The sequence below is a fragment of the Brachypodium distachyon genome, chromosome 2 (genome assembly GCF_000005505.3).
Source record: "Brachypodium distachyon strain Bd21 chromosome 2, Brachypodium_distachyon_v3.0, whole genome shotgun sequence".
In the NCBI taxonomy this organism is placed as follows: domain Eukaryota; kingdom Viridiplantae; phylum Streptophyta; class Magnoliopsida; order Poales; family Poaceae; genus Brachypodium; species Brachypodium distachyon.
The window spans coordinates 41423525-41447718 of NC_016132.3; the positions used below are offsets into that span (position 1 = coordinate 41423525).

At 45.3% G+C, this 24194-nt stretch overlaps 3 protein-coding genes and 1 long non-coding RNA gene across 6 annotated transcripts; 2 read left to right on the forward strand and 2 right to left on the reverse strand.

The window, feature by feature from the left end:
• Window positions 1-1531: 1531 nt before the first annotated feature.
• Window positions 1532-5520, reverse strand: LOC104582796. Of its 3 annotated transcripts, none has more exons than XR_001405886.2 (5): window positions 5184-5520; window positions 4730-4959; window positions 4085-4611; window positions 2996-3104; window positions 1532-1805 (listed from the first exon to the last, which is right to left on the reverse strand). It is a non-coding gene; the product is annotated as an uncharacterized LOC104582796 (long non-coding RNA). The 3 variants fall into 3 exon arrangements; XR_730806.3 differs by having other exon boundaries at window positions 1558-1805; window positions 4085-4319; window positions 5184-5519; XR_001405882.2 differs by having other exon boundaries at window positions 4085-4959.
• A 2686-nt stretch (window positions 5521-8206) lies between these two features.
• Window positions 8207-9220, forward strand: LOC100832325. Its single transcript, XM_010235118.1, has one exon. The coding sequence runs from the start codon at window positions 8207-8209 to the stop codon at window positions 9218-9220; it is 1014 nt and encodes a 337-aa protein (XP_010233420.1).
• A 6862-nt stretch (window positions 9221-16082) lies between these two features.
• On the reverse strand, window positions 16083-18081 carry LOC100832946 (sugar transport protein MST8-like). The gene is made up of 3 exons (XM_003566745.4): window positions 17908-18081; window positions 17485-17807; window positions 16083-17372 (listed from the first exon to the last, which is right to left on the reverse strand). Exons 1-3 carry the CDS (start codon window positions 18038-18040, stop codon window positions 16275-16277), a joined length of 1554 nt encoding a protein of 517 aa, XP_003566793.3. The 5' UTR covers window positions 18041-18081; the 3' UTR covers window positions 16083-16274.
• A 416-nt stretch (window positions 18082-18497) lies between these two features.
• LOC100833258 (kinetochore protein Nuf2) lies at window positions 18498-21967 on the forward strand. Its single transcript, XM_024458379.1, has 11 exons — window positions 18498-18820; window positions 18905-19219; window positions 19310-19489; window positions 19793-19882; window positions 20251-20358; window positions 20683-20736; window positions 20828-20942; window positions 21046-21203; window positions 21466-21561; window positions 21655-21760; window positions 21900-21967. The coding sequence occupies exons 1-11, from the start codon at window positions 18650-18652 to the stop codon at window positions 21965-21967; spliced, it is 1461 nt and encodes a 486-aa protein (XP_024314147.1). The 5' UTR covers window positions 18498-18649.
• Window positions 21968-24194: the final 2227 nt, after the last annotated feature.

The window sequence follows — 24194 nt, forward strand, 5'->3', positions numbered from 1 at the left end:
AGTGGGGAAGGGCAGGCGGTGGCTGCTCCGAACGGAGGCCGCCGGCATCTTCCTAGCAGGTCGCCCGACAGCGGGGGGGAGGGCAGGCGGCGGCCGCAGCTTCGAATGGAGGACGGTGACGGACTGGCGGTCGGCGGCAGCGGCTGCCTCGAATCGGCAGCAGCTTGAGAAGCACGAGCTGCTTCGCGAAGGAAACGGCAGCGTTTCCGTCTGCTTGCCTTTTTCTGAACTTTCTGACTGCAACTGCTATTTTTTTCTTCAGTATACAAGGGAACTGATCATCGGTCTCTACTGGATCTCAATCGGATTTGTACATGCATTAGTTGCCGACAAACAAACAAAAAATTTGCCAAAGAATGGGAAGGGAGGAAGAGCATAGGTAGAGTGTGTAGTAAAGGGACACATGTGAAGGACATAGTTGGTTGTGTCTACATCTGCAATAAAGTACGTAATTGAAATTGGCAGCTGCGCTGTGCTCGGAAGTAACGTTTGTGAAATAAATTCATTACCTATATATCTTTTCTCAAGATACGATGGGAACAAATTAGACCGAAGATACAAACCGATGGCGAGGAAGGCTGGGAAGGAAAGCAAATGGAAGACATGTTTATATCTTAAGTATAATTTTGTTAGGTATATATCTTAAGTATAATTAAGTACAACCAATGGATGTTCATCGAAATTACCAGCATGCCTGACTGCTTGTCTGGTTGTATGTTCACCTGATAGTTGTATAAGAAAAATTGATTTTATATCATCACAGGATTTAATAGTCAGCCATGATTCTCTTACCAAATTTCATATCAAGCGACATGTCAATTTTTTGCAACGAAGGAGACAGTGTTTGAAATTTCTCAAAGAGGAGCAGACGCGTTGGAGGTTCATAGTCTTGAGGTCAATTTTAAAGTTCCGTAGCAACGCACGGGCCCATCTGCTAGTTCTGGTTCCAAATTTCATTAAACCGCCAATTTAGAGATATATACAACAAGATATTCTGGTTCCAAATTTCATTAAACCACCACTTTTTATATATATATATATATATATATATATAATAAAAACAAGTTATTTCAGCCTTTTGAGAAAGAAAATGGTAACAAATCTATTAGTTCTCCTACATGTGGTTCTCTGAGGTTCATTTAGTTTCCTGATGTGATATATCCCTAGGCTGCTCTTAATTATTTGTTTTTCACAGCTGGTGACTAGTGGTGTTGGCTTGGATCAGAGTCGCACTTACTGTTGTTCCTTTCTGTTCTTGCATCTTATAGAGCTATACTATCTCAATGTTGCAGGCCTTTGAAAAACTGTCGAAGCAATTTTCTAAAATCCAGGATTTTCAAGAACAAGTATGGGTAGCTACAGAGTCTGATTGCATTCTGTTGTCAGATTGATTAAATGAAGACTGGCTGCTTTATTTGTTACTAAACCATGAAGGTGCACGTTGCCGCACCCGTCTATTTTGACAAACAAAATGAATGTCATGTTCTGATAAATAAAAACAACTTGTTATAAGCATGGGCACATATATTTGTCACAAGTTCTAGTTATAGAATGAGATGTTCCAAAATATAAGTTAACCAGGCGATTTTGTTTTCATCAACCTAAGTGATTGTTTTACATGGAATACCATATATCAAACAGTAATGTTTTCAAATAGACCATAAAGAAGCAACGATAGTCGGTGCAACAAATATACATTAAATTAAGGTACAAATATTTGCATGGTCAAGCACGTTTTCAGAGGCAGTTATTTTAATTTCGTGCTACCGCCAGTTGGCTCTCCGCGGGGGCAAATCATTTCTGGCCTGCAAAGCTAGATTGATCAGCAAAGTTGGTTATATTTTTTTATCATTCAATTCAACTATATATCCTTGCATGCTAAGCAAGTTTAAGGCTAGCTAAATCTGCTTAGGTCCAAATGCACCATTGGCTTCTGTAAGCTAACATATCTATGTATACAACAACACATCAAATATTGCACACCTCTGAAAGAAATATAAATCAATATACTCCTCTCCTCTGGTCGAAGAATTCCATATGATCTACAGTAAGGCAACTGTTCTTAAGCTACAGACGAAATGGTAGTATGTTATTGTAAGACAATTGCTTAAATAGTTTTACATGCAAAACAGCTTACAATTGCTCACTATTAGGCACCAACTTAGTGTATTATAAATGGATCATCAACCAAGGAAATACTACATAATTAATGTCGCAAGGAAAACAACTGTTCATCTCCATGCTAAGCGATAACATGATGTATAGCAATGAAGCGAAAAATGGCATCACTAATGAGTGCTTTTGTTTTAATATCCACAAGAGAACATACTATATCAAATCAAAATTGGAAACTGAATATGGTTACAGAACTGTCCTTTCGACAATCCAACATCTTTGAATTTGGGAAAAATAAAATCTACATATCAAATTAGAATTGCTTAAATTGATTCTCAGTGTATGCGGGTGCATATATATATGTGTCCATTGTTGAAGTGTATAAGTAGATTGCCTAGCCCTTCCATCAGATAGGTCTTTTGATTGCGTTGGCTAGTGCATGAAGCTTGACATGGTATCAAAGCTTAGGTCTCGAATTCGAGTGTTGGCTTTTGCAATTTATCCTAAAATTGCTCTTGGCCCCTCCTATTGGCCTCTTGAGTCGTACCTCTGAGTTTATATGTGTTGACTTGTCTTCCCCGTCACACGTGAGGGGGGTGTTGAAGTGTATAAGTGAATTGCCTAGCCCTTTTCATGAGATCGGTCTTTTGGTTGTGTTGGCTAGTGCATGAAGTTTGACACCCATAACAATAAAGTATGATGCTTCCCCGCATGTTACTGGTGGAGTAAACTTAGCCACTTGCCTCAAGAGACGGCAGGGTATTAAAATAAATCATCAACATAATCTTGTGATTTCGCTTCTTTCAAAGGAAAAAGGCCATGTTGGCACGTCACTCATGGCAGCAAATGTCAAGGTGAAATAGATTAGAATATGTCCAACCTGTAATTGAAGGTAGGTTGTGCATTTGATAATGATCCTCCCTAGTTGGTTCATGTCGCTATTTCTGATCTCTTTGCAGAATTTTTCACAAACCCACAGAAGGTGCAAGCTGAAAATAAATTAGATTAGATCACGGTTAGAAAATGCATATTTCCCTCCAAAGGTTCTTGAGAAATAATTGGCAATAAAATTATAAAGCAAAATTAAGCAAGCAAGATGAGAACGGAGAATAGCAACTTCCGTCAATATGTATGGAAAGTTAGCTAAAAATTACTCCCTCCGATCCATATTAATTGTCTCAAAGTCAAATATGGATGTATCAATGCCTAAAAAGCGTCTAGATACATGTAATATTTCGACAATTAATATGGATCGGAGGGGGTAGAAGATATCGAGACACGAAAAAGAGCTATCTTATTTATTTTGTTTGCCAAACAAGCGGAATTACCCTGTGCTTGTATTTGTCATACGACTCTTAGCGTCTACAGGAAATATGGTTGTAATTACAGTTAATATATGCTGAACCAACACAAACACGAGATCTTCATGTGGATTCTTTTTGTATAGTTTTACACTATACTGGAATAAAATAAGCTCAAACATGGAAAATGCACCTTAAATAAGACGACCATGAACAATTAGTGTACTAATGAAAAATTACTGTCGAGGAGACCTACACTCTGAATAATCAGTCTCTAGTATACAGAAACATAACCTACCATTCAAACAGAATTTTACTTTGAAACCAATGGGCATGAAATAATATAGCACTATGATGTCTAATCAGAGAAGAAATGGTACATGAGAGCAATCATTTTGTCCATCCCTTAGTGTCTACAATAGGATGCTCTTCCCGTCGAGACTTCACAACATATATCAAGGTGAGGTAAGCCAGAACCTATCTAAGCACAAGATCGCACACTTTCTTACGCTACCCGGACAATCTGCGTACTAACAAAAATCTGCTTACTTGGAACAAAATTTCGTGCTGCATCAATAATATCAAGCATGTACAAATCGACTGAAGGGATCTGCAGCACTGAGGCCATTAATGATGAATCTCAAACAGACACTAATGTAGAGACATACCGCTCATTAAGATGGATTGTCAATAAGACATCTTTGATAATAACTTTGGATGGTTGAGATAAATGTACGAAGATATCTCATGCAGCACACCATCTCTTCTGAGAGTTAATTTGGATTGTCGGATGGATTTCTGTTCATGCCTCCTTTTATTTAGATTAGCTTGGCCTTGGTCAGATGATGATGTACCTACTTTCTGATCTTTGCTTCGTTTTTCCATAGTTAATGACTCATGAATCTGCAAGGACAAGTTGAGTGTTGCTTTAGTGACAGCTTCAAATATTTTGCATAGTGTATAAGCTCTCAAGCATACCAAATGCTGCTGCATTCGTGCTAATTGATAGATACAAACTTGTTTATGCAAGTTCATCAGTCAACATTAGTCTTGCTTCAGACAAAGATAGTGCACTAAATTAGGAATCTGACCAATATTTGTGATTATTCCTCACAAACCAACGAAACATGCCTGATTTTAAGGGAGTATCAACCAATCTATGGTGTTCCACATGGCTAAGAACACAATGGTTATCCTGCAACTTTAATTTGTGAGATTGATCAAAAAATGTGTCCTTGGGTAAACACCAAGTCAAATAGTCAATCAAGGCAAGAGGGCACCTAATGTGAAATAATACTCCTGGAAGCACCAACCTGTTCCTGTACAGGAATCGGGTCACATCTATCCAACAGCTTGTAAGCCAACGGCCTGGCGTGACTATCCAGAAATGTTCTCGTGACCAAAATTGTGTTTCTGATAGCTTAGCTAAGTTTGCTAGAACTCAAAGCCTCACTGTTTGCTGGCTGGGTAAAAAACCTGATTTCTTAGTCGACGCCCTGCGTCGTGATTGTAATCGTACAAATGTAATGAAGGTTTTATTTACCTGCAAAAAAATAATGTGAAATAATACAGTAAGAAATACTCACAACGAATGCACGTTACAGTATACCATCCCAGTTATTTGCAGTTTCCACTACCCCGAAATCGCATATATAGCACAAGCGCTAGGGTGAAGATTATGGAAGAAATTCAACGGGTGCTTATGTGGAGTTCTGCAACCAGCCAACCAGTATACATGGAAGTGTGGAGAGCATGCGAGAGGCTTACCATCGTCGACGAGGAACTGGAGTAAGGGGAGGCCGCAGGGGAAGGATATCTCACTGGGGAGGGAGACCAGCCTCACGACCGCCGCACGTTCTTGACCACCATCTTCATCGCTGGTCGTCTGGATGGGAGAGGAGATGCCAACAGATGGAAATTTTCTGCTCCCGAGGCTGTTTAAGAACTGCGAGTGGCGGACGGCGCGGTGCTGGCAGGCCGGAGGAGAGTAGGAGCGGCGGCGGTAGAGGAGTAGAGGGGAGGGAGACGGCGGGCGGATGGCGGCGCTGCAGCGTCCAGACGCGAACCCGCGGGTCCTGATCTAAATCACCTGTGGACTAACGGGTCTGCTGTCCACCCGTGAACCCGAATCAACGACAGGCCTTCGATATTACCACGGGAATAGATTCCCCTAACGAAATCGGCCCAATTAGCGGCTCACTTTGCAGAAAAAAAACCAATCTGCAGCCCATCCGGAAATTGGCATCAGATCGGGCGGCCAAAAATGCCGGCAAACGCGACCGGACCACTCCGGTGTCTGGTGCCTGGCCTGAGAGAGCTCCCAAGGGGCTCAGTGTTACTGTCCTAAAATTGCTGCTAGGTTAGTGCTGCTAAAACAGTTGAAAAGGAAGTTAAAGCACTCAAAGCTAAGCTTAATGGTGAAAGTGCCTCAATTATGTCCCTTGATGCGAAGATTGTTGAATGGCAAGGAAAAGGTAGGCTCACACTCTAAATGGTAACGCATATATGGTTTCTTAGGATTTCTCAAGTATTGTACTTTCCTTTTTGAAAATAATTTCCCCCTTGCACTGCTGCATGAATCCGGAGAAGCTATCGTGTTCCCAGCCCTTAGGTTGTGTTTGTTTGAGCTGCAGCTTCTACAGATGCAGATTCTAGAATCAGTTGTGGCTGCAAGCTGCAGCTGAAAGCTTAGAGTTGTCTTATACTTGTTTGTTTGTGCAGCTGGTCCGGCTGCAGCTGCAGCTAAAATATGCTGAAATGATCCTGCAGTTCTGTAGATTTGGTATTAGCGGTGACTGTACCGTCATAACAGTAAACGACGTGTTTAAAACCTATTTTTGCTTCAGATGACTAATTTTTTTTTACTGAATTTGACAGTTTGAACTGTGCATGCACTTATGTGTAACAAAATTTCTCATACACAAAAACGGAAACCCCAATTTTTCTTTTTTCTTTTTTGCCTTCATCTTGTGGATAGCTACAATCATTACAGTGTTGGGGGAGCAGGGGCGGCCGGACCATGGGAGCTCGGGAGGCGAGCAGGGACTAACGGCGCGGCACCATTTCACCGGCTGGAGGAGGGCGGCGGCGCCGGTAGCGGCAGGGGAGAAAGGACAAAGGAGAGATGGTACGCGCTGAATTCCAAGGGAGAGGTGAGGGCGGCGGCGCCGGTTGCCGGAGAGGGAGGTGGCGACGTCGCCCGGGGAGAGAGGTTGCGGCGGACCCTAGCCTGAGACGTTGTTCTGCTCGGGTTGGGGGAGAGCGGGGTTTGATGCCGTTGGGCCTGGGTGGGGTGAGAAGAATAGAAACAAACCGCTTTTTTGGCATTTTGAGTGTTGTATGTAATTTGGTGGGAAGGTATTTCGGTAAAGATGAAGTTCGGAATCTACGGCGGCTTGGAGAAGCACCATAGCCCAGATTCTTGTCGCTAGTATAGTTTCGTGGAGCGCTCCAATGAAGTGGATCTGAGAAGCTGGTCCACCTGTTTGTTTGGGCTACAGCTTCCACAGCCCAAAAGCTGTTGGAGCAGTTACTAGGAGACCAAACAAACGCACCCTTAGGGTGTTACCGTGCTCCTACGCACGATAGCACTCCAAAAAGTTTTTAATTTTTTCGAAATAAATTAAATAGGTTCATAAGATATGTGTCTACCATGTCACAAAATTTTAAATTCAAATTCATTATATGCATAGAGAAACAAAAAAGACAAATACAAATGTGAGTAGGTCGGAAAAAAAAAGACAAAAATTCTGACACTATTCATGTGTGCATTTGTCTTTTTTGTTTCTCTCTGTGTATAATGAATTTGGAGTTAAAATTTTGTGACATGGTAGACACATATCTTATGAACCCACTCAATTTATTTTGAAATTTTTAAAAACTTTGTAGGAGTGCTACCGTGCGTTGGGAGCACGGTAGCACCCTAAGGGATGGGAGCACTGGATATCTTCTCCATGAATCCGGTTCACCTAGTACATGAAGCAGAGGAACGTCTGAAGGCGAAAGTGAAAGAAAGGAATCAAATAGTTGCAGTGGAAAATCAGAAGCTGGTTGCTTTGAGGTCGGAAGTAGAGGCAAAGATCGAGAAGGTAATGTGTAATGTGTTTATTCTAAAATTTTCGCTTGTTTGAACACGGAAGGAGTAATTGACCAACTGTTTACCATGTTGTGATTCTTTGAGGCTCATTGACATAATTGTATTCACCAACGCTGTTAGTATAGAAACACAGTAGTAGTTGTTCAACTCTTTGATGGTTAAAACCTGCAGGTTTAGTCATGTATTTTTTGTTTATTGTCTTCTCTTCCTAAAAATAGTGGACCATTGTATTTGACTAAATTTCATAAAACCACACTTTTTGTGGTAGTGCTCTCACAAAACCACAACTCTTGGGGCAGTGAGTCTCAAAAAACCGTAATCTCGATGATTAGGCGGCTTCATGGTGTTTCTGACGACCCGGACCCACAAGTCAGTTGCCACGTCAGCCTCCCCGACCCGTCTCCAATGCCACCCGAGCGCACAAGTCAGTTGCCATGTCAGCCTCCCCGACCCATCTCCAATGCCACGGCCCACATGTCAGTTGCCACGTTAGCCTCCCCGACCCGTAGATGATGGTGATCTGTTTTCTGAGTGGGTTGATCCAGATGCAGAAAATGTTGCTGCAGGAAAGAAGGTGAAGCTGACAAGTTTCAGACCTGAGGCATGCAATCCCCCAAGTTTACATTAGGGATGGTATTCTCAAATTTTGGTGACCTAAGGAAAGCAAATAACTGAATACATCATCCAGAACAGGATGCCAATCAAGTATGCCAAGAATGACAAGCAAAGAGTGAGGGCTCATTGTGCAGATGATTGTCCGTGGTATCTTTTTGCAGCACCTGACAGTAGGACCAAGAGCTTTGTTGTCAAAACTCTTGCGGACCGTCACACATGCACAAGGGTGTGGGAGCTAAAACAGTTCACATCTAACTATTTAGCTGCCAAATATATGGAGAATTTCAGAGCAGATGACAAGATGACCCTAAGGAATTTTGCAAGATTGGTGGAGAAAGACTATGACATGACTCCATCAAGAAGCAAGATTGCAAGAGCTAGAAGGCTTGCGATGAGAGAGATTTATGGTGATGAAATAGGACAGTACAATCTGATACGGGACTATGCAGGTGAGATTAGAAGATCAAATCCTGGAAGCACAATGTATGTGAATGTGATTAATGGTCACTTCAGCATCACATGCATCTCATTAGATGCATGTAAGAGAGGCTCCATGACAAGTTGTAGGCCATTTATTTGCTTAGATGAGTGCCACATTAAGACCAAATTTGGTGGCCAGTTGTTGACAGTTGTGGGCATAGACCCTAATGACTGCATTTACCCCTTTGCCATGGCTGTAGTGGAGGTGGAAGACACCAGTTCTTGGACTTGGTTTCTTAGCACTTTGAAGGCAGACCTAGGAATTGATAACACAAGCCAATGGACAGTAATGAGTGATAGGCAAAAAGGGCTTATCAATGCTGTAACTGCTGTGTTTGCTGGCTCAGAACAAAGATTTTGTGTGAGACATTTATACCAGAAATTCAGCGAAACTTGGAAGGGAGAAATTTTCAAGAACAAGCTATGGGCCATTGCTAGATCCAATAACATGGCTGATTGCACTAGGAATATGGAAGAGATGAGGGCTATGGATGAGGAAGCTTATGACTATTTGGCAGCTATTGACCCTAGTTCATGGTGCAGGGCATATTTCAGTGAGTTCCCTAAGTGTGATCTGCTGCTGAACAACAACTGTGAAGTTTTTAACAAGTAAGAGCTCATGCCTACATCAGTTGTCTTATCTCATTTATGTTGTGTCTACATCAGTTGTCTTATCTCATTTCACTTGTGTTTAGGTACATCCTGGATGCTAGAGAAATGCCCATTTTAAGCATGCTGGAAAAAAATATATCAAGAATCAGTTGATGACCAGATTCTACTCAAAGGAATCTGGAGTGTCAAGTGTGGGACAAAATGTTGGAGGAAGTCAGCAAGGTACTCAGAGATCAATGTTGTATGCACTGATGGAAGAAGTAAGTACAAATTTTTCACATTTCTCATTTGTTCTTAATTACGTAGGTATCACAAGTGTAAGATGGGAATTTTCTGTCAGGCTGGTATCACAGGTATCACAGGGCCCTCTGCCTGAGTCTAGCTTCATTGCTAGCAGCAGAGATGCTTTGCCTACAGCAAGAGCTACCACTGCTACTGTTAATCTAGTAGCTGCTGCAAAGAAGAGGAGGGCAGCTATTAAAAAGAGCAATGCAGTTGCTGCAAAGGCTAAGGCACCTGAAGGAAAGGGTAAGGCAGCTGCTGGGAATAAGAAGAAGTGATTGGCAGTTGTGATGTGTGAAGAATAGCAAGAGATATGTGTGCATTTTGGACTGGAGCTATATGTGTGCATTTTGGATAGGAGCTACATGTGTGCATTTTGGACAGATGATAGTGTTTGCATTTTGGATAGATACCTTTAGGTGCTGGTAGTAAACCACATGCATGAAATATGTTGCTGTGTGTTTGAAGGATCTATTGCAATAGGTAGAAAACTTCTATGGTGCTAGCTTATTTGGTATTGTAATGACCGTAATGTCATGGATTCCTGGAGCCTGACTATTTAGTACTGTAATGTCATGGATTCTGTCATGCTGGAGTCTTCAATTCTATGTGCTGCTGTGAATTGAAATTTGATCATGTTTCATTCTTAACAAACCAAAACAAACAAATGACTGCATACACCATGACTGAATGAATCATGTTTCATTCATAACAAACCAAAACAAACCAGAGCGACTGCATACACATCTGGAAGCAGCACATTGCTCATTTCAGAACCACTGCATACACCATGACGGCAAGAAATGCAACAAACACACAAAGACTCATCCTAACCAAACCTCTGAGCTCTTCCATCTTCTTCACAATCTCTGACATATCACCATTCGAGCCAACACTCTGAACTCCAGTCCTCCGAACTCCAGTGTTCTCCCCACTGTCCTCTCCTTCTTTGGTCATTTCCTCTTCATCTTCAACTTCAGTAGCCCCAATATCTGGACCTTGGAAACCAATTGATACCAAATAATCCACATAATTGTCTTCTCCATCTTCCCAGTGGAAGAAATTGCACCCACCCCTCTGCCCAAACAACAACACAAATGGCAACCAAATTAGAAACAACAAAGACTCAAAACACCTAAATCGATGACAAAGGTGCAAAATTACCCGGTGATTCAGGCACTCATAGAAGACTCTGTCTGGATTCATCTTTGATTGAGAAATGAGACGAACTGCAGTCCTAATCTGGCAGCACGGGCACTTCACCAGTGGTAACGGAGGCCGCGGCAGGCGACCTTCTTTGCTTGGCTGTGGGGGCTGCGGCGGTGGAGGGGATCCTTCTTCTTGCCTTTCTTCCCCTCTGCAGCAGCCGAACTTGCGGTCGAGATCCCAGACATGGCAGCAGCGGGGCGGCACCGACGGGGCTCGGGCAAGGAGAGAGGAAAAGAGAGGATTGGGAGAAACTGAGAGAGACTGAGAGAGAGCCTTTTTTATAGGGTTTTTTTTTGCAAAATTCCAGGCCACAGCTTCCGCAGGAAAACTCCCGCCCAACGACCTCGTCTGGCGTGTCATCGGTCAGCAGCCGCGCTGGCTCGATTAGGACCACGCGTGAACAGCTTTAAAATAATCAGGGGACAAATATGCACTTTTAAAGAATTAGGACCCATTTGACACCCCTCAAATAGTTTTAGCACCTACGGTGCATTTTACTCTATTTCTGTCCATCTTAGCATGATGTTGTAATAGTACCTCCTCTGCAAGCTGTTATTTATTGAATCATGTGCTTGTTTGCATAGGGAGTTCGGGACTAAGTACTAGTAAATACCGCATGTTGTTTTCGGGAAGGATGACTGAAACTAAACTACTCATGTTCTCTTTTGAGTAAATAAACTGTACTTTTGGCACTGTTTAATTCTTGTTTAGGCTGTGATTTGTGATCTGAAACAATTGCTTCATGGTATTACTGATATAATAGAAACCTGGCACTGTCCTCCTATTGGCCTCTGATAGTTCGTTCCTATGTTTTTGAGGAAGAGTTTGGTGAACAGATCTGATACAATCTTGGTATTCATTTCCCGATTTTTTTTTTATTGCAGTAGCATGTCTATGCTCACAATCTCTGAGTTTCCACATCCAGAACGCTTGAGCATCAAATTCTTTATTGTACGAAAGAGAAGAAGAAGAGACCCAATCCTGACGAAGAAGGAAAAGAACTGTTGAGTGGATGACATGTGGGACTCTTAGGTCAGTGTGATGAAATAAAAGATATAGGGAACCGATTATTGAGAACCTACCGAAGAAGTGGGATGATTTTTCCAAGAACGTTTCTAATCATCTTGAGGGCGCTGGAGAGAGACTGGAGACACATGATAGAGGAGCTCGAACGGCCGACGCCCTCGCCGTTACCACAAATCAAAAACTCCCAGTTTTGCAACATACGGAGGGAGCGGAACGAGCAGCATGTGGACGTTTTTCGTGATTGTCCAAGTTGATGTTCTGCGTGATTTTCCCATGCGTGGATATGACTCGATCTGGTGACAACTCGATGGGCTGCCTCCTAACGTACCCATTTTGATCAACGCCTAGGCGCGTGTTGCCTCGTTCTTGCTTGTGGAGGTTTCGCTTCGAGGGGCGGCACTACCATGCGTCCCCCTTCTCCACGGTGAAGTCCAAGGCGAGCGGCGCGAGCCTAACGACGAGGCATGCTCGACACCGTTGGACAGGACGTACGCTTGACGTCCTTGATTGGAACAGCCGCGCAAGCCAAATGGAAGCGCGTTTCGGCGTCTCATCGCTCTAATCACTAAGGAGCCCATTGTAAATATGTTAAATGTGAAAAAAATAATTCATAACCCGTGGCTTGCCACGGGCACTGTACTAGTCTCTACTACTATAAACACACAGTTTACTCATGGCTCACTGTCCACTCGATGTGAACCGTCGGATCAAAATTGTACTGACATCTCAGATTGTCCCGAACGAAAAAAACTCTCGAGCAAATGGAAAAAAAATCTGAAAGAACCCGCATCTCTTCCTCCAGTCCCCCTGACCCCTTCTCTTCCTCCAACCGCTGTTGGTCGCTGCGATCCGCACGCCGCCCGCCCACCGTCACCGCATGCGCGCCTGTCTCTTCCTCCAGTCCCGTCGCCACCGGTCTCGCCCGCAGATGGATGGCGACTGCCACCGCCACTGCCCCTTGTTGCGGACCGCCGGCCTCGCCCGTAGATGAAGGAGTACCACCGCCCCGATCCCCGACTCCCCGTTCTCAGCCTCGGTGGCCACAACCCACAGGTGTTCCCACCTCGGCGATGGCGGCGAAGCCGGCGAGTTGGCCACCGAGGTGTGGGCTGATGGAAAAGGGGACGAGTGACCTGACGAGCGATGGCACCATGCCGCCATGGCAAGAGCTTAGACCACGTTGCCTCTTCCCCAACGACGGCCTCCTACACCCGGCGACCTGCGACCTCTCTGCCGACACCTCCTGTCCTCTAGCGGCGCAGAGCGCGTGCGACGGCAGTTCCAGTGACTCGCACGTTGGTCACGGGAGTTCCTCAGTCTCCGTGGATGGCAACTGCCGAAGATGTTCGGGCGGTTAACTCCTTCCTCTTCTACAAAAAGGCCCAGGTAAGCACTTCTTCTCTTTTCTCGCCGCCTGCATTTTCTCCTTCCTCTTCTCCTATGCATTGAATGTGTTTGATGAAATGGTCAAGTCGTGAATAGGATATGATTCATATATAAAATTCCATTTCAATACTCTGTTTTATTTGGTAAAGGATGCAGCATACATAATACCCTGGTGTTTCATGTTCATGTTATGTCATTTCAAATTGGTATGTAAGTGTTCCGAAAAAAAAAGAATTGTTACATCTTCGCATGCAGGCTGGTGTCGGACAATGGGCATAAGATTTCGTTATAGGCATCCTGTGTTTGAGCTCAGTCAATCTCATCCCTGTTACATGTCCATTTGTAGGTAATCTTTTCTCTAATCTAGCTTGTAATTTCTTATGCCCGCTAGATCTTGCATACATGGAATTGGTATTTGGAATGTCAATTGCTATATGCATCCTGCAATGTGGGGTGCAAGTATCATGTAGTGATGTAAATAGGTGAACCATCAATGCTGAACATTGTGTATTTTGTTCTGCTTTAGTTAATTCTTGCCAATTTTGCCTCATGTATCTGTAGGTATAAGATTTAAATGTTTCTTGTGTGCATGGTTGATTCCTATTTTATAACCTGCTACATAAGCCATTAGATGTTTGACTCTTATAGATATTCACAGAATTAGCATCACTGTCCTGAAATTCAGTTGTATTCAAGTTCTGTTGACACACTTCACAAAGCTACCATCACCACATGCATTGCAAATCAATGCAAGTGTGCCCCTAATGCTGTTTTCTTATGGTGCATATATTTTAACTCTTGGACTTTGGAGAATCTGAAATTGCTTCTTGCTGCATTATTTTAGATGGAGGTTGCTGTTTGGAAAGAGCTCAACCACCCAAATGATATAGAGGTGATCAGTTCTGCCGTCATGTGTTCTATCTCAACTTCCTATGTTGTACTACAATGTTGTTTGAAATGACCGCATTGCATATACACAAGAAATGTACGTATTACAAATATCACTAGAGGAGGCATATGAGAAATGTATTGGCATTTTTTTTTTTACAATGTAGCACCATTTGTTACGTCATCAATTAGTTGTTATGTAGGGCACTTTGTTATTTAATAGCAAAATGAAACGGTTTGTCAATTATGTTTTGGAAAAAAAAACGGTGGCTCAATGAAAATGCTTAACCTATACTATTTGACACTAGCTTGATCGCTGAAATATTTGTGTCTCCGTTGCAACGCACGGACACTCATCTAGTTAATATATAATTGCAGTAGATCATTGATCTACTGTTTCCCTAAGAAAAGTATTCCACATGACACATTTAAGTAAGCTCTGAGTCCCGCCTATTCACTACCTTGCGTCGTCCGTGTTTACCGTGCACCCCACTCGCCACCTTTCCCGGATCAGAGCAAAGGAAGCCCATCACCTCCCACACCATGCACGTACGCACCCCATAACTCCCCCGTTCCGTTCTCTTGCAACCCCTCACATTCTGCAGTTTCACTTCACCGTACCTAAGCCACGGAAGAGTCAAGACGATCATTACATTAGGCGTCGTGCTAGCTTAGATAGAACGGGCCGGCCAACGAGCGATCGACGATGATCCTCCCTTCCCCCGCGCTCATCCACGCCGCGTGGATCACGGCTGCCGTCGCCGCCGTCTGCCTCGCCCTCTGCACCATCCACTCCCGCAAGTCCTCCACGTCCCTCCGCCGCCGCGCCTCTTCGCGCCCCGGTTCGGCGCCTCTTCACGGCTCCACCAGGCCGCCCTGCAGGGATCCGATCAACAACAACGGCGTCGCGGCGACGCCCGGAGCCACGCCGGCGGCCAAGGTGTCCCCGACGCCGAGCGACACAGCCAAGAGCTGCTGCGTCGTTGGCGGTGCAGACCTGATCCGCGTGGGGGACGACAACGACGACGCCGCGACGCTGCAGGACGAAGGCGGGCCGGTGACGGTGATCGAGGTCGGGACGCACGGGCCGATCGCGCCGGTGTTCCCGCCCGTGCCGGACCCGATGCCGCCGCGCCGGAGCCTGTCCGCGAAGCACGTCCGGTTCGCGGAGCGGCTCGGGAGGATACGGTCCAGGCGCTGGGGCCTGCTAGGAAACGACGGCGACGAAGACCTGGAGGCGGGGCCCGCCAACGGCAAGGCGGACCACGATGCCACGCTGTGGACCAAGACGATCCTGCTCGGGGAGAGGTGCCGCGTCCCCAGCGCCGGCGACGGCGGCGACTGCGAGAACGGCGACGGCGACGGGGTCGTCCGGTGGAAGAGCTACCGGCCGAGGCAGCCGCGGTCGGTGCCCGTCACGCGGAGCAACTCATTCGCCGGCGTCGTTGGCGGATCCTGCAGGCCTGCTGCTGGCCGCGGTGCACGCTTCTAGTGAAATAAAACGTGTTGCGTTGATCAAGGTTGCGCGATCTGATGTGTTTCCATTTCTTCTTTCATCTTTATGGACGTACAAGATGTATGGCATGTGACACAGTGCTAGTTGTTCGTGGGATTCATTACTTCTTGATCGATGTTTCTTCAACGTGACGAGTTGTTGATGAACATTCTCCCTAAGTAACCACTCCAGGATATGCAGTTTGATCGATTGGACTCACTGTTTGGTTTTTTACGAAATTTCGCAAAATTCCTTCTTCATTTGTTGGGTCGTACGTCTGTTTGGTTCCTTCTAAAACCATCAAAACATTGCTAATGCCAACACAAATGGGTCCTTGTATGCTTCACCACGAAAATTTCGTAATGCCCACATAATTCAATGCTCAGCGGAAGGTGACAAAATCATCTGCCAATTCTTGACTGCATCTTTTTATTCTTTTTGTTTTTGCAATTTGAGGTAATCAAAGTGAACTGTGTGGAAATATTCTCCCGAAAAAAGGATTACTCCTACAGGAATGTGTTTTTTCCTTGACTAATTCCTATTGAATAATTTCCTGTTCTGTCCAGAAACATGTGCCTGTCAAGACGAAAATCCTAGCTAGTGGAGTATTATTTACCCGAACCGGTTGTACATAGTTGAGTCGTTTCCTACAAAAAAAACTCAAAAATGCAGAGACACAAGTAACGCTAGCTAATTAACACTCTGATGAACATCAAAACCTCGGAGGTCAAAATTAACTATAACTAAGACGTGTTCAACCCGGAAGTGGTCATACGGCGTTGGATGCCATCTGGACCTTGCGGTTGTTGCCAGCGCCGGCGGCGTCGTCCACGAATCGCTTCCAGTACCAGTGCCTGCCCCAGATCCTGTCCATCTCCTCGATGGGGATCCCCTTGGTCTCCGGCAGGAAGAAGTAGACGAAGAGCGTCATGACGAGCTCGCAGGCGCCGAAGAAGTAGAAGAGGCCGAACTTGAGCTTGCAGAGCAGCATGAGGAAGATCTGCGCGATGATGAAGGTGAAGGCCATGTTGAAGACCACCACCATGCTCTGCGCCGCCGACCTGATCTCCAGCGGGAAGATCTCGCTGGGCACCAGCCACCCCAGGGGACCCCACGACCACGCGAACGCCGACACGAAGACGCAGATGCAGAACACCACGCCGATGGCGTACGGCCGCGAGATGCTCGCCACGCCGTCCGTGCCGAACTTGATCAGGATGAGCGTCCCGAGCACGAACTGCGCGACGATCATCTGGCAGCCGCCCTCGAGGAGGAGCTTGCGGCGTCCGAGGCGGTCGACGGCGGCGATGGAGACGAAGGTGGCGAGCATGTTGACGCCGCCGCTGATGACGGAGGACATGAGCGAGGCGGTGCCGCCGAAGCCGATGGTCTTGAAGAGCACGGGCGCGTAGAACATCACCACGTTGATGCCCGTCAGCTGCTGCAGCGTCGGGATCAGGATGGCCATGGCCAGCTGCGGCCGGTACCGCCGCTCCAGGAGCGTCTTCCACGGGTTCTCGATGGCCTTGGACGCCTCGCTGGCCGCCACCAGGTCGTCGTACTCGAGGCCGACGTCGTGGGTGCCCCGGATGCGGCGAAGCATGGCGCGTGCTTCTTCCTCCTTGCCGCGGGCCACCAGGGAGTTGGGCGTGTCAGGGAGGAAGAGGGAGCCTCCAGCCATGATGAGCGCTGGGACCGCGGCGAGCCCCAGGCTGAGGCGCCAGCCCCAGCCGCCCGAGATCTTGGCCGTGAAGTAGTTGATGAGGTTCGCGGCCAGGATGCCCAGGGTGATCATCAGCTGGAAGCTGATGTTGAGCATGCCGCGCGTCTTGGCCGGCGCCATCTCCGACAGGTACAGAGGAACAGCCTGCAATTGTACGTACGATCCAGTCAGCAGCATCCAACGAGTTATCGGTTGTTATCAGATCCGATATGTCCGGTTTAGATCGCGTTTTAAGTCCAACTGCATGCATGCATACCTGGTTGCTGAAGCCGACGCCGATGCCGAGGAAGATCCTGCCGACGATGAGCATGGCGATGTTGATGGCGAAGCCGTTGAGGATGGCGCCGGCGAGGAAGATGACGCCGCCGCCGAGCATGGACATCCTGCGGCCGCACTTCCTGGTCACCACGGAGGCGAAGAGCGAGGCGATGAGCGCGGCCAGGTAGAGCGACGACGTGAAGAGCGTCAGCAGCGCGCTGTCGAACTTGCAGTACTGGTTCGTCTCCACCACCTCCTGCTCCTTGGCGTACACCGACGGGAAGAAACGGACCAGGAACGGGTCCATCGACGTCACCCCACCTTCATTCATCAATCCAATCCAATTAACCACCGTCAGATTATTAACAACCATCGACAATTAAACATATATGGATTCAATGCAACAGATTGAATAAATTACCGGAGATGCCGATGTCATAGCCGAAGATGAGACCGCCGGAGGAGGCGACGAGGCAGGCCAGGAAGACGAACACCGTCATCTCCCCGGGGTAGTCCTTGCCATCGGATCTGGCAAGGGCGCCGCTAACGGCCATTGCTAAAAACCTCTTGAGATTACGAGCGCTGATGGAATAAGGACGGAGGATTAATTGGATCCAACGGGTTTAGCTCTGGGGTATTTATATGGCACAGGCCGGGAGCGTCAGGCTTGTTTTACATATCCGGAAGAGATAAGACGATAAGATTAAGTCATACGAACGGCTCGTGTTCTAAAAGATAACGAATTAACAGATCAGACGGATCTAATGGCCGCGCCTGTCCTGCCTGCCTACGAGAGTCTTGCTTTGCATGCACTTGTTATGTTGTCATTATTGGCTACGCGTCCATGATTTGCGTGCATGTAAAGCGTCGTAAACTGTAACAAACCTGTGTCACGTAAACATCCGGGACTCTGACCAGTGACCACTACTACTCCAAAGCTGGGCCTAACTTGGTCCGAAGCGGCAAGACCCTTTAGGTGGATTCATGGGCCGGCCACACAGTCTCTATTCGGCACACCCGGAAGCTCTACCCGGGTTGCCACTCGCCGCCGCTCGGCGGGAAAATGTGAAGGGAAATGCCCAGATTGATCCCCCCATTTGGATTTGGGGGAAGATTAACAGGGAGGGAGAGCAAGTGGCCGGAGGAGAGCAGGAGCGGCGAAGATGCCTTCCGGCTATTCGCACCCGACAATGCCGCCAGCGCAGATCGCGGGGGCGCTGACCCAGTACGGCGTCGCTCCCGTCGCCAACCTCCGCCCCGAGGACGTCGTCAAACCCCAGGCCGAGCTACTCCCCGCCGTCCTCTCCCGTTTCATCGCTTCATTTGTCGACGCCATCGCTTCCTCTTCCTAACCGCTCTCTCAATCGCTCAATTGCTCACCTAGTTGGGTCCATGGTTGTTTTTACCCCTGCAGGGACGACCTCGATGGTGAAGACGCGCACCTAGGGTTTAATGCGCTGGAGGCGCTCGACAACCCGGAGCACCACGCCGAGGGCATACGGGTGCTGCGCCTCTACAAGAAGGCGCGGGCATTCCTTGAATCCATCCAGTTCAAGGGCTTCACCCTCGCCGACCTCCTCCGCCCCCATCCTGTCCGCGTCGTCAAAGTCCTCAGCGCCCTCATCAACTTCCTCTTCTACAGGGAGGAAAAGCTCAACCTCCTGCATCCCATCGTCAGTGAGGCACCCGACTACCATGAGAGCAGCATGGAGCTCAAGGCCAGGATCGCCCAGGTCTTCACAGTTTTTTCCACAGATTTAAATGCTTGCAGAGAGGAGAATTCTAATTTGTTTTTTTTTGTGTGGGGGGTTTGTCTCATGCAGCTCCAGAAGGAGATTGCGGACCATGAGCTCACAGAGCAGATGGAAGAGCCCATAGTGCAGCAACTGGAAGCGGAGGTCAATGGCTTGCAACTGAAAGCTCAGGGTTACAACAAACAGCAACAGGCCTTGCGAGCAAAAGCCAAAACCATTATTGACAAGAAAGAGGGGATCCTCAGCAAGGTGTGATTCTACTTTGTTCACCTTTTGAGGGCACTTGGTTTTTCATGACGTCTTACCAGCTAAAACTCTATCATGCTATTCTTATTAGGTTCAATTTGGTTGATTAGCAAACTATGTTCTGTACCTGACATTGCATTTCTCAGATAGGTCAACTTGAATCATCTCATCAGCTACTGAATTGCATGATATTGTAGAATTCTTATAATATATATTACTCTCGCTAACTTAAGATGGTATTCTGTACGAAAAGCAATATCTAACTCCATAATGTTGTATATATTGCTTTTATGTTTTCCTGCGCAGATAACCCAAGCTGATTTTGAGTTGACAAAACATGCTCAAGAAAATGAGAAGTTGTTGTCCAAAGTAGTTCAGTCCCCACAGAAGATTCAGGTGAGACTTCTTCCTTTTTATTATTTGTAGCTGCAGGCTAGGCTCTAAATTTGGAAGTGCTATACTGCTATTTGTTCGATAAGACGGTAACTCAAAGTTGTATCGACTATCGGAATCACCCTTATTCTCATTCTATGTGACTGGGCTGTGTGTCTACATAACCAGCCTTACTAGACCTGCTATGTTAATTGTTACAAACAATTTGACTCAGGGAGGGAACTCTCATACTTATGGCTGGATGTCACCCATGCTAGTTTAATTGTTTCCTTCCAGATGTCTTTCGGAAGTACATGCAGTTTTGAAATATTATGATTGTAAATGATATGTACAAGTTTATGGCTAACTGTGTATTCTTTTTCCTGTTAAAGACGGCTCTAGAAGAGAAGAAATCAGCGCGTATTGAGTCGAAGAAATCAGAGAAAATGGCAATGCAAAATGTTCAAGAGAAAAGTGCCACTTTGGAGATATACAATAAGGTATTCTGGTTTCACTCTTCTCTAGAACATGGCAGTTCTGGAGTTATTTTGTTTACGCCAATTGGCCGCAACAAGTTATTTCAGTCCTCACGAAAGGAAAATGGTAATCTATAGTTATGCTACATGTGATGTGGGTCTCTGAGGACCATTTAGATTCCTGATACGGTACATCTCTATGTGTTTTGAATTATTTGTTTGTTACAGCTGGTACCTTGTGATGTTTGCTTGTATAGGAGCCACACTTAGTCTCTTACTGCTGTTCCTTGTTGTGCTTCACCAGTACATACCTCTGCAATTGCATCCTAAACTATCTCTATATTTCAGGCTTTTGGAAAACTGTCGAAGCAATTCTCTAAAATCCAGGATTTACATGAACAAGTATGAACAACTGCAAAGCGTGATTGCATCCTTGAGCTGGATTGATGGAACAAAGAGACTGTGTAACTCCTTTATTTATTGTTGCTGCTAGGTTGCTGCTGCTAAAACAGTTGAAAGGGAAGTTAAAGCACTCAAAGCCAAGCTTAATGATGAAAGTGTCTCAATTATGTCCCTTGATGGAAAGATTGTTGAATGGCAAGGAAGAGGTTGCCACTCTAAATACATGTATGTTTTTCAAAGTACTTCTCAAGTATCGTGTTTTTGAAAATAATCTTCCCCTTGCATTATTGCATGAACCTGTCCAACTAGTACATGAAGCCGAGGAGTGCCTCAAGGACAAAGTGAATGAAAATAATCAAATAATTGCGGATGAAAATCAGAAGGTGAGTTCTTTGAGGTCCGAAATTGAATGTAAACTGCGGTGCCTTGAACCTAGAGAAAAGGAAGTAGAGGCAAAGGTCACGAAGGTAATGTGTTCATCCTTAAATCACCGCTTGTTTGAATTGAATGTATGTTTGCATTTGGAAGGAGTAATGGATTCCGTCCTTTACCTTTTGTGATTCCTTTGGGGTGCCTCAGTATAATACTATTTACCACAGCACTTAGTCCAGAAACACAGTTCCATCTTTCTGTGACTTTTAAGTCCGTAGATATAGTCATGTTGTTAATTGTATCTTCTCTTTCTAAAATAATATTTGACATATTACATTTATTTATGAATTCACATAGGCTTCTAGTTTATGTGTGGAAGCTGATTCAGCAAGGACTGCTGCCACAGCAGAACAACGGAAAATACGCAAAAAGTTTGATAATATTCTGCAAGCGGTATGTATGAGTTAGAAGACTGTTTCACAAATCATATTTTAAGTGTTTTTCTTTTCAAGAATCTGCACAACTGGTAATATATTTTTTCTGCAGTTTAACTACTACATGGATACTCTCAACCCTTTCCTGGAACGTGTTGAAGAGGTGGGTAGAGAAACTTCGCAGAGGTTAGATTGCTCAGCTTTTGAGGCTGGTTTGGGTGACTTTCCTGCACTTAATGAGAGTGTATGACTAGAAGCTGAACTATAGCTTACTTATTTCATAGTGTAGACTAGCAGTTGAGAATTTCTGATGGACTATTTTTACGTTGTTTCTAAATGTTCCTGGGCCATCTGAAGTTGCAACGAAAACAACACCCAGAGCCAGTGCATCAAGAAAGAAGTCAAAGATTCGGATAAGGACATGAGCTACTACTGATGCTGTACATTTGTCTACAGGGATGGAAAACCCAGCATATGTTTATGTTCGTCTGTGCATGATGATGCTTTAATAGTGCCGCTATCTAGTAGTACTATTTATTGACTGAATGAATTATAGTGCTGGTTTGGGTTCGAGCTATCAGAAAATTAAGCTAAGTACTACTGTTTTCTTTTATGTCAAATATAAGACATTTCTGGTACCATTCATTCTTGTTTGGTTGTGATTTGTGATCTGAATATCTGATACTGTTGCTTCATTGTCTTCGTCTTTTTTTTTCAGTGTCTACCTTTTTTTTGTATGGCTAAGATAATGATACAACAGAAACTTGACACTTCCAGTCTTCCACCATTGGGTCGCTGATACTTTGTTCCTATGTGAGGAAGGAGTTTATTGAACTTACAAAACCTTGGTACTCATAAGATGTTGGTCTTAGTTCCAAGACTTCATTTATGAGAAATTACCTATGTCGGTAGGTGGTGATTTCAATATTATTTGACAACGGGAAGAAACAAATTACTGCAAAAAAATAACAACGAGAAGATAAGAATAAGAATAATAATTCGAAGGCCCGCTGTCCTTTTATTGTTGATGCTATTATTGAAAGTCTTGACCTCTGAGAAATAGTTCTCTCTGCCAGCAGACAATTTACTTGGGCCAATTGTAGAGAGACAATTCCTAAAAAAAATTTGCAGAGAGACAGATTTATGAGAAATTAGATCGAGTTCTTGCGAGTGCTGCTTGGAAACAGAAGTTTCCACTTGCAACGGTTCATGCTTTAACCCGTCCAGGTTGGACCATACACAACTACTAATTGAGTGATTTTTTTAGAGAAAAGGCTTAATAGCCCAACTTTTTATAGAAAGCCATTGAGGTTTAACTGGGGTTTCTAGCAATACAAGAATCCAACCACCATTCAACAAACCACAAAATAGACTGAAAATGAAAACTTAGTCAGCTCCTCCACCACCTGGACACACCAAACCAGATTCAACTATTCTGAACACCCAGCCAAAAAAGAGACTAAAGCTAATTAACCAACGCCAACACGAGCTCCACCACCAGCGACTGACTGCAGCATCATTTGCACTTTCTTCATCATTGCATCCATGTTAGCCCTTCCTTTCTCAGGTAGAAGAACTCTCCAGGAAGTAAGAAACCACATGGCTTTGTAAAGAACCTGAAAAGGAGATGAACACACCTTTTGATTAAAGATTAGACCATTTTCGGCCAGCCATAGTGCCCAGGCGACTACGGCTAGCAGCGACCACCATTTGTAGTTTGCCTTCTGCCCTCCCATCAGCATACAACATGCAAAAAAATCATCCATGTTCCTAGGAGTAATAGGCCACCCAAAACAGTCCCGAAGAAAACACCAGACACACAAAGCAACCGGACAAGAGAAGATTAAGTGTTCAACGGACTCCCCAGCCCCACACAGTTTGCATCCCATATCCCCCTGCCAGCCCTTCTTCACCATTTCGTCGGTTACTTGAATACGACCTCTAGCACCTAGGCAAACAAAAATCTGTTGTTTGAGCGGAATCTTCGCCTTCCATAAATCCAACAATCGAAGGTCCGTAACCCCACTGTTGGTCATGAAAGCATAGAGAGATTTAGTCGAGTAACACTTATTCTTAGTAAGAACCCATCGCCCCACATCTCTGCCCTGTCCCAACACCACCTGAGAAAGTAACATCGAAAGGGCTCCCCATTCCTCTTGCTCTATATGCCCAAAAGATCTCCTAAAAGTCAGATCGATCATACCCTCCCGCAGGACTTCGGCCACCGAGGCACCCTGCTGTTCATTGCAAAGAAACAGCCTATGGAAAACAACATCCAAAAGAGCCTCACCCAGCCAGACATCCGACCAAAAATTGATGCCCGAGCCATTACCCAACTCGTAGACACTCCTCGCCTTGAACCACTTCTTGACTGCATGAAGCCCTTTCCAAAACTGTGAAGCCCCCGCGGATTCAGACTGAAAAAATCCTCCCTCGGGGCAATATTTGCCTAATTGAGTGATTAGACGCACCTCGGTAACAAAGCCCGGTTTTCTTTTGAAATGTCCTGGTTACGCCAGCATGGCTTCTATGATATGGGCTGTAGTTGTGTTGGCGATTCTCCGGTTGAGAGATGGCAGAATAAGATATCATATTGCTCTATTGCTTTACCTATCTGATATGTCCTGCAATTAATAGTATCCGGTTACAGAA